This window comes from Narcine bancroftii, chromosome 1, assembly GCF_036971445.1.
Source record: "Narcine bancroftii isolate sNarBan1 chromosome 1, sNarBan1.hap1, whole genome shotgun sequence".
Classification (NCBI taxonomy): domain Eukaryota; kingdom Metazoa; phylum Chordata; class Chondrichthyes; order Torpediniformes; family Narcinidae; genus Narcine; species Narcine bancroftii.
In genome coordinates, this window is record NC_091469.1 from 204,156,346 (window position 1) to 204,170,366 (window position 14,021).

The 14,021-nt window shown below is 39.3% G+C and overlaps 1 protein-coding gene across 11 annotated transcripts in view; it reads left to right on the forward strand.

Moving 5' to 3' along the window:
• The window catches only part of dennd1a (DENN/MADD domain containing 1A), a 536,086-nt gene that overhangs the window by 345,429 nt on the left and 176,636 nt on the right, over window positions 1-14,021 (forward strand). For all 11 annotated transcript variants that reach the window (XM_069888617.1, XM_069888520.1, XM_069888538.1 and 8 more), the window contains one exon: window positions 9,859-9,960. In XM_069888617.1, coding sequence (XP_069744718.1) covers window positions 9,859-9,960 — 102 coding nt within the window. The remainder of the gene's footprint in view (window positions 1-9,858; window positions 9,961-14,021) is intronic.

Below are 14,021 nucleotides of genomic sequence, written 5' to 3' on the forward strand. Positions count from 1 at the left end.
GAGAAAAGCATCTGCTTCTCTCATCCTTCTACACTCCAAAGAGAAAAGCCTCTGCTAGCTTTCCCTCATAAGACTTATTTTTCAATCCAGGTGAATCTCCTCTGCACCCTCTCCATAGATGACCAGAATTGAACATAATATTAAGCCTCACCAGAGATTTGTAGAGCTGCAACATGACCTCTTAACTCTTGAACTCAATCTCTCGACTAATTAAGCCTGGCATCCCATAGGTCTTCATAACTATCCTATCAATGAAATTGTTCATGAAATTGTCAGTGAGCAGTTAATAGAAACATAGAAACATAGAAGATAGGAGCAGGAGTAGGTCATTCGACCCTTCGAGCCTGCTCCGTCATTCAACGAGATCATGGCTGATCTTAAAGTTCAGTACCCCGTCTCCGCCTTCTCTCCGTAACCTTTAATACCCTTATACTGAAGAAATGTATCTAATTCCTTCTTAAATATATTTAATGAACCTGCCTCTACTGCTCTCTGTGGCAATGAATTCCACAGATTCACCACCCTCTGGGTCAAGAAATTCCTCCTCATCTCGGTCCTAAATGATTTGCCTATTATCCTCAAACCATGGCCCCGGGTTCTGGATTTTCCCATCATTGGAAACATCCCATCTGCATCCACTCTGTCCAGTCCTGCCAGAATTTTATAGGTCTCTATGAGATCCCCTCTCAATCTTCTAAACTCCAGCGAGTACAATCCCAATTTGCGCAATCTTTCCTCATAAGTCATTCCTGCCATTCCAGGTATCAGCCTGGTGAATCGCCTCTGCACTCCCTCCATTGCAAGAACATCCTTCCTTAGATAAGGTGACCAAAACTGCACACAATACTCCAGGTGTGGTCTCACCAAGGCCCTATACAGTTGCAGTAAGGTATCCTTGTTCCTATACTCAAACCCTCTTGATATGAAGGCCAACATACCATTTGCCTTTTTAACCGCCTGCTGTACCTCCATGCTCGCCTTCAGAGACTGGTGTACAAATACCCCTAGATCTCTCTGCACTTCCCCATCTCTTAATCTATTGCCATTCAAATAGTAATCTGCCCTCCGGTTTGTATTACCAAAGTGGATAACCTCACATTTATCCACATTGTAGTGCATTTGCCATGTATCTGCCCAGTCCCTCAATTTATCCAAATCACACTGGAGCTTCCTGACCCCCTCTTCCGTGCACACAACCCCTCCTAGCTTAGTGTCATCTGCAAATTTGGAGATATTACATCCAATCCCCTCATCCAGATCATTAATGTAAATTGTGAACAGCTGGGGTCCCAGTACAGATCCCTGTGGCACCCCACGGGTCACCGCCTGCCACTCAGAAAACGAGCCATTTATCCCAACTCTCTGTCTTCTACCTGCCAGCCAGTTCTCAATCCACATCAATACTTAGTTCTCAATCCCATGAGCCTTGATTTTGTAAGCCAGTCATTTATGTGGGACCTTATCGAAGGCCTTTTGGAAGTCCAGGTACACCACATCCACTGGCTCTCCCCCATCTATTTTACCTGTCACCATCTCAAAGAATTCTAATAGATTTGTCAAGCATGATTTACCTTTTGTAAATCCATGTTGACTCTGTCTGATCCCTTCTCTGCTAGTCATATGCTCCGCTATTACATCCTTAATAATGGATTCCATCATTTTGCCCACTACTGATGTAAGGCTCTCTGGCCTATAATTCCCCGCTTTTTCTCTACCCCACTTTTTAAATAGTGGGGTAACATTAGCTACCCTCCAATCCATGGGTACTGATCCTGAGTCTATCGAGTTCTGGAAAATAATTCTTAAAGCATCTGCTATCTGAATGACCACTTCCGTAAGTACCCTAGGATGTAGATTATCAGGCCCTTGGGATTTATCTGCCTTCAATCCCATCAATTTCCCCAAGATCATGTCCTTAGAGATACTGATTTCTTTCAGTTCCTCCCTTGCATTAGTCTCTATGTTTCCCAACATCCTTGGGAGGTTATTTGTATCCTCTCTTGTAAAAACAGAACTAAAGTAAGAATTTAATTGGTCTGCCATTTCCTTATTCCCCATTATATATTCCCCTGATTCCGACTGCAAAGGACCGACTCTGGATTTCACCAGTCTTTTCCTCTTGACATATTTATAAAAGCTTTTGCAGTCGGATTTTATATTTGCCTCAAGCTTACTTTCGTAATTTATTTTTGCTCTCTTGATTAATCCCTTTGTCCTCCTTTGGTGCATCTTGAACTGCTCCCAGTCTTCGGTTGTGGTACTTTTTTTGGCCAATTGATATGCTCTCTCTTTTTGTCCTAATGCTGTCTCTAATTTCCCTTGTTATCCACGTGCAATCGTCAGTGAGGAGCATGCTTGTGAAATTGTTGGTGAGTGGTTGTAAAAATGTCGGTGAGCGGATGTGGAATTTCTCAGTGAGGGCAGTTATGAAATCATTTGTAAGCGATTGTGAAGTTGTCAATGAGAACGGTTGTGAAATTGCTGGTGAGCAGTTGTGAAATCATCAGTGGGTGTTGTTAAGCAATGGCTGGTGGATTCCCGGTGTTTGTGCATTTTCATGATAATTCTGAACATGATCATTTCCTCAGTTGATCTATTGTTTTAACTGAAAGGAAATGTCCAAATTTGTATTCTGTGGTGAAAAGTTTACTTATTATACTATGAGTAGTTTTGGAATATGAAATATAAACAAATCATCCTTCCCACAGTCTAACTATATAAACATATGGAGTTGACTCAAAAACACTTCAAAACTACAATGTTGTATATGCTGAAATAAAATAGATTGAGTGCCTTTAAATTATTCTTGAAAATATACTTTCATAGATCTGAAACATTGCTTTTTAGCTGCAGGCGATCTTTCCATTTGTTTTTAATCCCAATATTTATCTCTTAGTCAGTCTTATAAAAAATCAGATTAGTTGTTCATCCTTGTCTGTGAGAATGGTTGTCATGTTTCCTATTTCAATGGTGACTATATTTTCAAAAGTTATTAATTTCCTGTGAGGCTCTTGGGAATCTCCTGAAAGATTCTGTATGATACAACCCTTTACCTTTCTGTTTTCTTGTATTTAAGGCAGAGATTGATAGGTTCTTGATTAGCCAGAGCTTCAAAGGTTATTGGCGGGGGGGGGGGGGGGAGGGTGGTGGGGTTGGTTGGGCAGTGGGGTTAAGTGAGAAAATGGATCAGCTCATGATTGAATGGCGGGGCAGACTCGATGGATTGATATCTATTCCTGTCTTATTGTCCTCTGGTCTTGCAAATAGATTAAGCATAGCTAATATCTTCTAAACATCCTCCTAAAAACTCGTACATTTTCTGAAGGTCCCTCTTGCTCTTCAACAGCATTCCAGTTAGGCTGCCTTTGTGGATTTTAACTTATAAGCATGAAGGATGTTCTTTAAAGGTTAATAAATGTGTATTTTTTAAAAGAACGAATTTCTTAACACACCAACAAACTAATGGCATAATGAAGAAAGCACATCAGTGCCTCTACTTCTTCAGGAGTTTGCAGAGGTTTGGTATGACATCAGAAACCCTGGCAAATTTTCTACAGATGCGTGGTGGAAAGTGTACTGATCGACTACATCATGATCTGGTATGGGAACATATGGTCTGGTATGAGTGCAAAGCCCTCCAAAAGGTAGTGGACACAGCCCAGGACATTACAGGCAAAAACCATCCCCAGTAATGAGTACATCTACAGGGAACACTGCCATTGGAGAGAAGCAGCAATCATCAAAGATCCTCACCACCCACCACACGCTCTGTTCTTGCTGTTGCCATCAGGAAAGAGGTCTAGGTGCCACAAGACTCACACCACTAGGTTCAGAAACAGCTGCTACCCCTCCACCATCAGACTCCTCAACAACGAACTCAATCAGGGACTTATTTAAGGACTCTTACTTGTGCACTTGATTGATTTTCTTTGCTCTTCCTCTATTGCATAGTCAGTTTGTTTGCATTCATTATCTGTTTACAGTTCTTTTGATTGTTTACATGTTCACGCTGTGTGTAGTTAATTTTTGCACTACCAATTAGAGGTAATTCTGCCGTGCCCACAGGAAAAAGGAATCTCAGAGTTGTACTCTGACAATAAATCTGAAATCTAATGTTTTGAATTAGCATTGTTACATTGGCCAGTTCATTAATTAATAAGTAGCTCAAAATTTTATAGTCAGGGAAAGCTAGTCAGGCCTTCAATTATAATTGTTCAAATATAATCTTGTGAATCTTCAGATTCAACAGGAATAAGTTTATTCACAAGCAAATTCTTATGTTAAGCCAAATTTCATTCAAGCATGAATAAAGCTTATAAGGCTAAAGTTAAAGTTTCGCATAAATTTGTCTGACTAGACAATATTTCGAGACTCAAACTCTTACACCTTAAAACAAAAGGTGTATTACTGAAAATGATGAGAGTAATTCTAAAATGATAGTACTCTTTATTTAACTTTTTATAGCTTTGCAGGTTTTCTAACATATAAAATGTAGAAAGTATCTACTATTAAAGATTTCTTAGCGTTTCCCCTGAATACTAGTGTACATTTACAGTTTTATCTAATTAAATCTTTTAAAAGATCATTTATATAGCTAAAGCTACCGACTTAGTAATTGCATAATAAATGTGTATATTATGAAACTCCTGAGCAATTTAAGCACAGTGTAACTCTTATAGCCCATAGTTAATGTGGATTAAAACCCCTGATGCATCTGCCTTTTCTTTAGGCCTAAGTGTAGCCAGCTTTCCTGTCTTCATGTTCAGATGCTATTGGGTGCTGGAAGGAGTGCTCAGCTGATATTCTCTGGATAAGTGATGCCACCTTGCTCTGTACACCAGGGAGTGATTCTCCAAGTTGGCATGATTGAAGTCAATTAAGTATTCTCACTTTCTATCCCAGGCTGAAGTTATTTGCATGGAGGTGTTTCTGTTTGAATTACTAACACGAGAAAGAGGCAGGTAGCACCCGCATATGATATTAATAATTTCTTCTTTTGGGCTTAAAAGTATTCTGAGGAACTCAACATTCCTCTTAAATGTCCCAAACTCAATCCAAGCTATATCCATTCCACATATTATTGTTTATTCATGTCCTGACAGAGGATAACCATGGTGACTAGGTCTCTGGCAATGAGTCTGGCACTGTGATGCGAAAGATGAAGAAGCATGCAGTTATGATCATCGATTCTGTAGTGAGGAGAATGGAAAACAGATTCTGTGGGCCTGATAAAGACACATGGATGGTTTGTTACGTCCCAGGTGCCAGGTACAGGATATCTCCAATTGGGTCCAAAACATTCTGAGGAGAGAGGGTGAATAGCAACATTGGTACATGTTGGTACCAATCACGTAGGAAAGGTCAATATGGATGTCCTGAAGGGAGAATACAAGGAATTAGGAAGGAAGCTGAGAAGAAGACTTCCAGCATGGTAATCTCAGGATTTCTGCCTGTGGCTTATGCAAGTGAGGGGAAAAATAGTGACATCAGGCAGATAAATTTGTGGCCGAGAAACTGGTGCAGATGGCAGGCTTTAGATTCTTGGATCACCGGGATCTCTTTTGGGGAAGGTACGACCTATACAAAAAGGAGGAATACATCTAAACCCAAAGCGGTCCAATATCCTGGCAGGCAGGTTTAATATGGTGTTAAGAAAGATTTAAACTTATTTTGCAAGGAGGTGGAAGTCAGAGTGTCAGAGCTGATGAAGGGCAAAATAGAAATAAACCAAGGATAGTGTGCAGCAAGGATGACAAGCAGGTGATGAGACAGAATTTCAACCAGAGGGATGACAGAGACACTGCATACAAAATCTGGCCCAAAGGCATTATACTTAAATGTACTCAACATTAGAAACAAGATGGATGATGCAGTACAGTTGGAGATTGGAGGGTATGATGTTGTGTTCATTACGGAGTCATGGCTAAAGGATGGGGTCATTGGGAGCTGAACGTCCAAGGATACATGGTGTATCAAAAGGATAGGCAGGGAGGAAGAGGGAGAGTTGTGGCTCTTCTGGTAAACAACAATATCAAATCATTGGAAAGAAGTGACATAGGATCAGAAAAGGTAGAATCTTTATGGGTTGAGTTAAGGAATAGTAAAGGTGAAAGGACACTAATGGCTGTTATATACAGGTTTCCAAACAGCAGCCAGGATGTGGTCTACAAAATACAACAGGAAATTTTAAAAAAGGCACGTCAGAAGGCCAACATTACAATAACATGAAAGTAGATTGGGAAAGTCAGGTCAGTACGTGATCCCTGGAGGGAGAGTTTGTGGATGGGTTCTTGGAGCAGCTTGTTGATGAGCCCACCAGGGAATTGGCAGTTCTGGTTTGGGTGCTATCAAATAAACCAGAGGTGATTAGAGAGCTTAATGTTAAGGGACCTTTTGGAGTCAGTGATCACAATATGATTGAGTTCACTGTGAAATTTGAAAAGGAAAGGGTAAAGTCTGGTGTGTGGATATTTCAGTGGAGTAAAGGAAATTACAGTTGCATGAGAGAAAATTTGGATTGGAAAAACGCACTATTAGGGAAGACAGCAGATCAGCGATGGCTGAAGTTTCTACAAAAAAATGAGGAAAGTGCAGGACAGGTACTGGGAAGTGAGTGCTATGAAGATCTTGGGAAGTTAAATAGGCTAAGGGTAGATAAGTCTCCCGGACCAGATGGAATACACCCTTGAATTCTGAAGGAGGTTGCTATAGAGATTGTAGAGTCATTGGTAGGGATCTTCCAGGAAAAAATGGGTTCTGGCATGGTTCCAGAGGACTGGAGAATCATGAATTTCACTCCGCTGTTTGAGAAAGGAAACTATAGACCTATTAGTCTGATGTCGATTATTGGGAAGATATTGGAATCAATTGTCAAAGATGAGGTTGCAGAGACCTAGAGGAGCATCACAAGACAGGTCCAAGTCAGCATGGTTCCCTTGAAGGAAAATCCTGCCTGACAAACCTACTACAATTTTTTGAGGAGATAATGAACAGGATTTACAGGGGAGAAGCAGTGGATGTTGTTTACTTGGACTTTCAAAAGGCCTTCGACAATGTACCATATAGGAGGCTGCTTAACAAGATGAGAACTCATGGAATTATAGGAAGGTTATGGGTAGAGCTTCAGTTAATAGGTAGGAAACAGAGAGTGGGAATAAGGGGATCCTATTTGGGATGGTTGCCTATTACTAGTGGTGTTCCGCAGGGGTCAGTGTTGGGGATTTGGATGATGGAATAGATGGCTTTGAGGCTAAATTTGCAGATGACACCAAAATAGGTGGTAGAGCTAGTGGTGCTGAGGACACAGAAAGGCTGCAGAGAGACTTGGATAAAGTAGGAGAATCGACAAAGAGATAGCTGATTAAATACAATGTTTGGAAGTGTACAGTGTATGACACTTTGGTTTGGTACAAGAAATCGATGGGCAGACTACTATTTAGATGGGGGAGAAAATTCAAAATTCAGAGGTGCAGAAAGACTTGGGAGTCCTTGTACAGGATACCCTAAACGTTAACCTCCAGGTTAAGTCGGCAGTAAAAAAAAGCAAATGCAATGTTAGCATTCATTTCTAGAGGAATAACATACAAGAGCAGGGATGTAATGATGAGGCTCTAAAGGGCGCTGGTGAGCCCTCATTTGGAATTCTGTGTACAGTTTTGGGTGTCTTATTTGAGAAAGGATGTGCTAGCATTGGAAAAGGTTCAGAGAAGATTTACTAGAATGATAGCAGGAATGAAAGAGTTCGCATATGAGGAATGTTTGTCGGCTCTTGGACTGTATTTGTTGGAGTACAGAAGGATAAGGGGGGGGACTTCAGAGACATTTCAAATGCTGGAAGGCCTGGACAGAGTAGATGTGACAAAGTTGTTTCCCATGGTAGGGGAGTCTAGGAAAAGAGTCAACAATTTCAAGATAAAAGGCGCCAATTTAAAACAGAAATGCAGAGAAATTTCTTTAGCTAGAGGGTCGTGAGTCTGTGGAACTTGTCTTAGGCGGCTGTGGAAGTGAGATCTTTGGGTGTATTTAAATCAGAAATTGACAGGTATTTGATTAGTCAGGGCATCAAGGGTTCGGGGAGAAAGCCAGGGAATGTGGGTCAGTGATAAGGATCAGTTCATGATTAAATGGCAGAGCAAAACCGATGGGCCAATTGGCCTACTTCTGCTCTTATATCTTGTGACCTTGTGATGTTCTTCTTTCCCTTCCCTTGTCAAAAGAGTATATTTCACAACTTCATTGTCTTTTAAGATGCTGTGTAATTCTAGTAATCACAATCCCTACATTGTTTATATATAATATTTGAATACATGATGTAAAATCTTCCTTAGTTTCACATTAAGATCTAGCAATATTTCTTCTGGTCATACAGAAGTCAGTAGGATGTGTTCAATTTAAAAATAGCCAACAGAAAGTGGACTTCATTGGGTTTAATAATAAGAAACATTTCTTGGGCATCCTTCAAATCAGTGAAGTTGGTTTCAGATCTCTGACAGTGAATTTGTTACAGCTGGTTATGATAACATTTCCCAAGATCACCTGCTTAGGATCAGTGCTGCTGTGGACTGGGTAGCAGTTTGGCAGGAAAGTGGAAAATGCACAGAAGGGGGTAGCAGCCCACACGCTGGGCAAGGATCAAAGAGTTTAAAGGTCAGAGGACATGTCTCGCCTAACCATATCTTTCTGTTGAATAGCTGCTTCAGATTGTAAATCTGAGAAGGATTTCATTAAAGTCCTTCTGGCTGCTGCTGGGGCATGAAATCATAAAATTTTATATTATCAGCTTTTCCTGCTTCTGGCAGCCAGATTGACATGTTTGCCACTTTTAGAAACAAGGTATATTTCTTCCACATTGCTATAAGCCATTATAAAGTCAAAATATTAGTAAATATTCAGATCAAGAAACGATAACTGACACAGTTAAATTTATTTGAGGTAATCTGATGAGGAAGAGTTGGAGAAATTGCCATTAAGTTCTGTGTTTCTTTTAAAGTTTTCAAATCTTATCTTTAAGAGTTCAGAGAATACTTGTATATATTTTTATTTGTCTGAAATTATACTGAGACAGGATAGTAAGTGACGTTATGCAAAGGTACTAACTTGAGTGAGGATTTAAAAAGACATCATCAAGACAAATAGTTACCAACTGCTTTCTATTTAGAAGGTTGGTGAATAAGGCCCCCTGTAGTTTGTTTGAAAAGTTAATGGATTTAAACTGTGATGGTGTCATTTTTAAAATTCAAAGCAGTATTGAGAAAGCAGAGCTTATTGATTACATCTGAAATTCTTGGTAAGCCACATTTATAGACATAATAAACAAAATGCCTAGTAGTTGGTAAGATGGATCTCTGGACTTTTAGCATGGAGCGAGTGGATCATTCATAATTCTGAGGGCATAGGTATCCATTAGTGTGAGAACTTTAGCTGTGCATGCTCTGTTTATCATTTAATGCAAGCTTAGACCAGTTAATATAAGTACTGGTTTATTTTATTGTTTTCCATTACTAATTAAGATAAATTACTTAAGGTGTACATTACATAGAAATGGCAAGTTAAACACATTTTAACCAACTACCTGGATTGTTTTATTCTCTATGAACTGTTTATCTTAAACCCTTAGGGATTTAAAACTTACATTTTGTAACAAACTTTGAAATGAGCTCCAGGTATGATTTATTTCAAATATATCCCTCCAAAATTGCACTTTGCCCAAATAGAGTACAATTGCAGATCTTATTTAACATTTTCAGAAATCTCTTGCATATGTCACAAAGTGCAGCTTAGTTTTGGTTAATGAATTTGGATGTCAAGTACATTTTTCTAACCACATTATTTTTAAAAATATTTGATTTTCCACAACAGAAAGTGAAGAATATGGCTTTAGAAGATGTAGTGATACTAAACGTGGACAACAATACTCTGGAAACACCATTTGATGATCTTCAAAGCCTTCCTAATGATGTGGTAAGTAGGTATAGCTCTTATTTGTATACACTTTTATTACTGAATTCAAAATCCAATATAGCAATTTTTTTCAAATATTGCTCTCCTTGCATACTCCTGTCCTCTGTTTAACGTCTGTTTGATAATGTAATCTGTTCATTTGTTTATTTACATAAAACTACATGAAAACATTTGGTATTGTACCAGCACCCTTCACTTCACTCATCCTCCTTTTCAGCTTATGTCCATGCTTTTCTGGTAAAACATAATTGTGAAATCTGATTTCATTCTTTTAAGATCCATTTATGCAATTGTTCTGAGAAAATGATGTATTACTTTATTCAGCACTGCAACCTTTTCTTTCATTGCTTTGTTTTCCTTTCTTTCTATCGATGCTATTTAAGTTTTTTTGAATAATGAATTGGTATTGCAAGCTAAATGGTGTTTGGTTGCCAAGAAAAAGATGTGTTCAATTTGCCTTGCGCTCTATCAGTCCCACCTGCTACTGGAGTACTCTTAATTAATAGATCAAAGGGACAAGACAGAGGTGGTAAAGCGTGTCAGTTCAGGAGGAGATAGCAGTCTACTTTGATCTAAAACAAAGTTGTGGGAGAAAGAGAAACATCTCAGTTTTTCTCCAATCACTTGTGATCGATGTTCTGATGCCTTTTCAGATTTTATTTAATGTTACAAGAAAGGGTAGAGTAGATTTAGGGAGTTATTTAAAGGTCTAACTAAAGAAAAGGTCCTTTTTGATGTAGAGCTCTGATTTTAAAATTACAGTGGATAAATGAGAATGGCATACACTGCTGCTCCATCTGGTTTTTCAGTGTTTTATTAAAAGGTGACATCGCTGGCATCATTGCTGTATTTGGGACCTAGATGCTAGATGTATAACTAGTTATTGTGCTACACAGAGCATCCTCATTTTGCAATTGAGCTCACCATCTGTTTGAAGTATTGTCCGGCTTTGAGTAAGCGCCTGCAATGCTAACAGCATTTTGCGTTTACTGCACTAAAAACAATTTGACATTTACAGACATGAAAGTACATATTGCTCAAAAAAATTCTCCCTGTAGGCTTTATTGTGCACTCATTGTGAATCACAATTTGGAAGCAAAAGTAATTACACAGTAGCAACTGTTCTGTTTCAACAGAGATAACTTAACCCTTTCAGCGACCCATGTTCTCCAGCTCATAGGATTAGGCATAAGCCTTTTATATATCAAAACAACTGATGGCATGTTCTGACAACATCCATATCTATTCTTTAATAATTTATTTTATTTCTTTCATAATAAATTTTGCTAGTTTAGTGGCAAAGTTAAACAAGACCTCAATGTCAAATGAAGTAAATACTGCCGTAAACCATTATTTAGGGGGATAAGTTCACTGGAAGTGAAATTAAGAAATTGGATTCAGAGAGTATATTACAATTGCTTGGTCCAGTTAGCAGTGCCCTGATTCATAGGCTAAAATTGCAATGCAAAAGTTACTTTGGGACTTGGCTCCCTCAAACATGGAGCTTGTTGGTCATCACTGCATATTATTAGGAAAGGTAATTAATGCCAGGTTCATGGCCAAGAAAACATGAAGGCCACTTTTGTTCAGTTTTCAAAAACCATGGTTCATCATGCTAGGCTGATTAGTTTTATTTTCTAACTTTTGCAGTAAACAGTTTTCATACTTTCATCCATTTGCTGTGCACACAAGCATGTCTGATATATCTCCAGTGTCATATACACACCTAATGAAGTTATTAATTGCACACTGTGCCTTCTGTCTCTTGGTTGCATAAACTGGAGCTTCTGTGTTCAGTTATTAATGTCATTGAACATGCATTGTACAGGTTAAAAGGAAATATTTCAGATATTGGGAGAGCTAACCGGACAGTTTAAGAATGTATTAAAGGCCGATCAGTCAGTCCAGTCTATAAGAGTGTTTTTTCAGCATTTAGTGTCAATGTATTTATTAAACATTAGTGTCAATGGTGATACAGTTGGTGGGACTCCATTTAGAACCTTTCAGGTTAAGACAATAGCTACAGCAATGCAACCAGCTGCTATACCAGAGCCACTTACTATTAGCACATATAAAAAAGTTTTTTGACAGTACTGTTTTATAGCAATAGCAGACTTAATATCAAACTAATGTAAGTCACAACATATTATCAGTAAAATAAAAGCACTGGTACCTTTCATATTTAACAATATTGTATTTGGGTGTGGTTGTTCGTTGCAGTGTCCCGTAGTTTCTCAGCTGGAAGATTGCTCGCTTTCACTTTAAACCTGCATACTGGTCTGTGATGAGCAATTTAAAGCATTGATATACATAGGAATCTGGGGATTCAAATCCATATATCCTTGAAAGTGGCCTTGTACATAGTTCAGGTGGTGTAAACGGCACAGGGTATGTTTGGCTTCATTGGGTGGGATATTGAATATCAAGGTAAGGAGGCATATTGCAGCGATACAGATCTTTGGTTAGGCTGGTCTTGGAATATTGTGTGCAATTCTGGAAGGAAAAGGAGGCTTTGGAAAGGGTAGAGGATGTTGCCTGGATTGGAGGGTATGAGCTATGGGGATACGTTGAACAAACCTCGGTTGTTTTCTCTGGGGCATCGGAGGCTGAAGGGAAATGTGATAGATGTTTAATTTAGGAGAGTTGTTGAAAGGTTAGATCGTCAGAATCCTTTCTTCCGAGGATTATGTCATTTACCATAGAGTACATTTCAGATTTATTCTCAGATGCATCGCATACAACCTTGGGTGAGGCAGAATTACCATTTATTGGTAGTGCAAAAAAAACTGTACTCAACATACACATGTAAACAGATAAAGAAATGTAAACAAACTGAGCAATACAGAGAGAAAAAAAATCAATAACATGCAAAAGTAAGAGACCTAAAATGTGTTCCTGATTGAGTTTGTCATTGAGGAGTTTGATGCTGGAAGGGTAGCAGCAGTTTCTGAACCTGGTGGTGCAAGTTTTGTGACACCTTTACCTTTTTCCTAATGGGAGCAGTGAGAACAGAGTGTATGTTGGGTGATGTGGGTCCTTGATGATTGCTCAGCATTCCCTGTAGATGTTCTCTCTGGTGGGGATGGTTTTTCCTGTGATGTTCTGGGCTGTGTCCATTACCTTTTTCAGAGTTTTGCGTTCAGGGGTATTGGTGTCTTCATACCAGATCATAATACATGCACCTATGGTGGTGGTGAGAAACTTTAGAGAGATGTGTGAGGCAAAATTTGAACACATTGTCAGGTAGGTGCTTAGAACCGGCTGCCAGGGTAGTCGTGGAAGTAGAATACTAGATTAACATTTGGAGAGCTCTAGATATGCACATGGACATGCAGGGAATGGCGGGATGTGAATCATGAGTAAGCAACAAAGTTATAGTTTAATTTGGGCATCATGTTCAGGTGTTGTAAGAAAAGCTATTGTTTGAGGTGAAATAGCTTGGATTCCTACCATGCCCAAGTGAATGGGTGGTTTGGAATTGTTGGCATGAGAGAGAGATTGTGGTGCAAGATGACTTGATGTCTCCATGATGGGAGACATCATGTCCGAAACCTGCACAGCAGCTGATCTCTCTCTCTCATCTGGGAAGACAATAGTGCAAAAATCTGATGGACCCTCAGTCAGCTGGTTCAACCTCCGCACTCTAGATGACAGATACCAAGTCATGGGCCTCTGATCTTTGCTAACCTGACCCACTGCCTTGTGAAAATAAGAACAGGATTGAAATAAGAAATAGGAGCAGGAGTCGGCCATCCGGCCCATTGAACCTGCTCTGCCATTCAGTAAGATCATGGCTGATCTGATCATTGACTCAACTCCACCTACCTGCCTTTTCCCCATATCCCTTAATTGCATTTTTATGTAAAAATCTCTCAAACTGAACCTTAAATATGTTTAATGAAATAGCCTCAACTTCTTCCCTGGGGAGAGAATTCCACAGATTCTCTGGAAAAAACAGTTTTTCTTCATCTTAAATCTACTCCCCTGAATCTTGAGGCTGTGTCCCCTAGTTCTGGTCTCACCTACCAGTGAAAACAATTTTCCTAGCTCTATCTTACCTA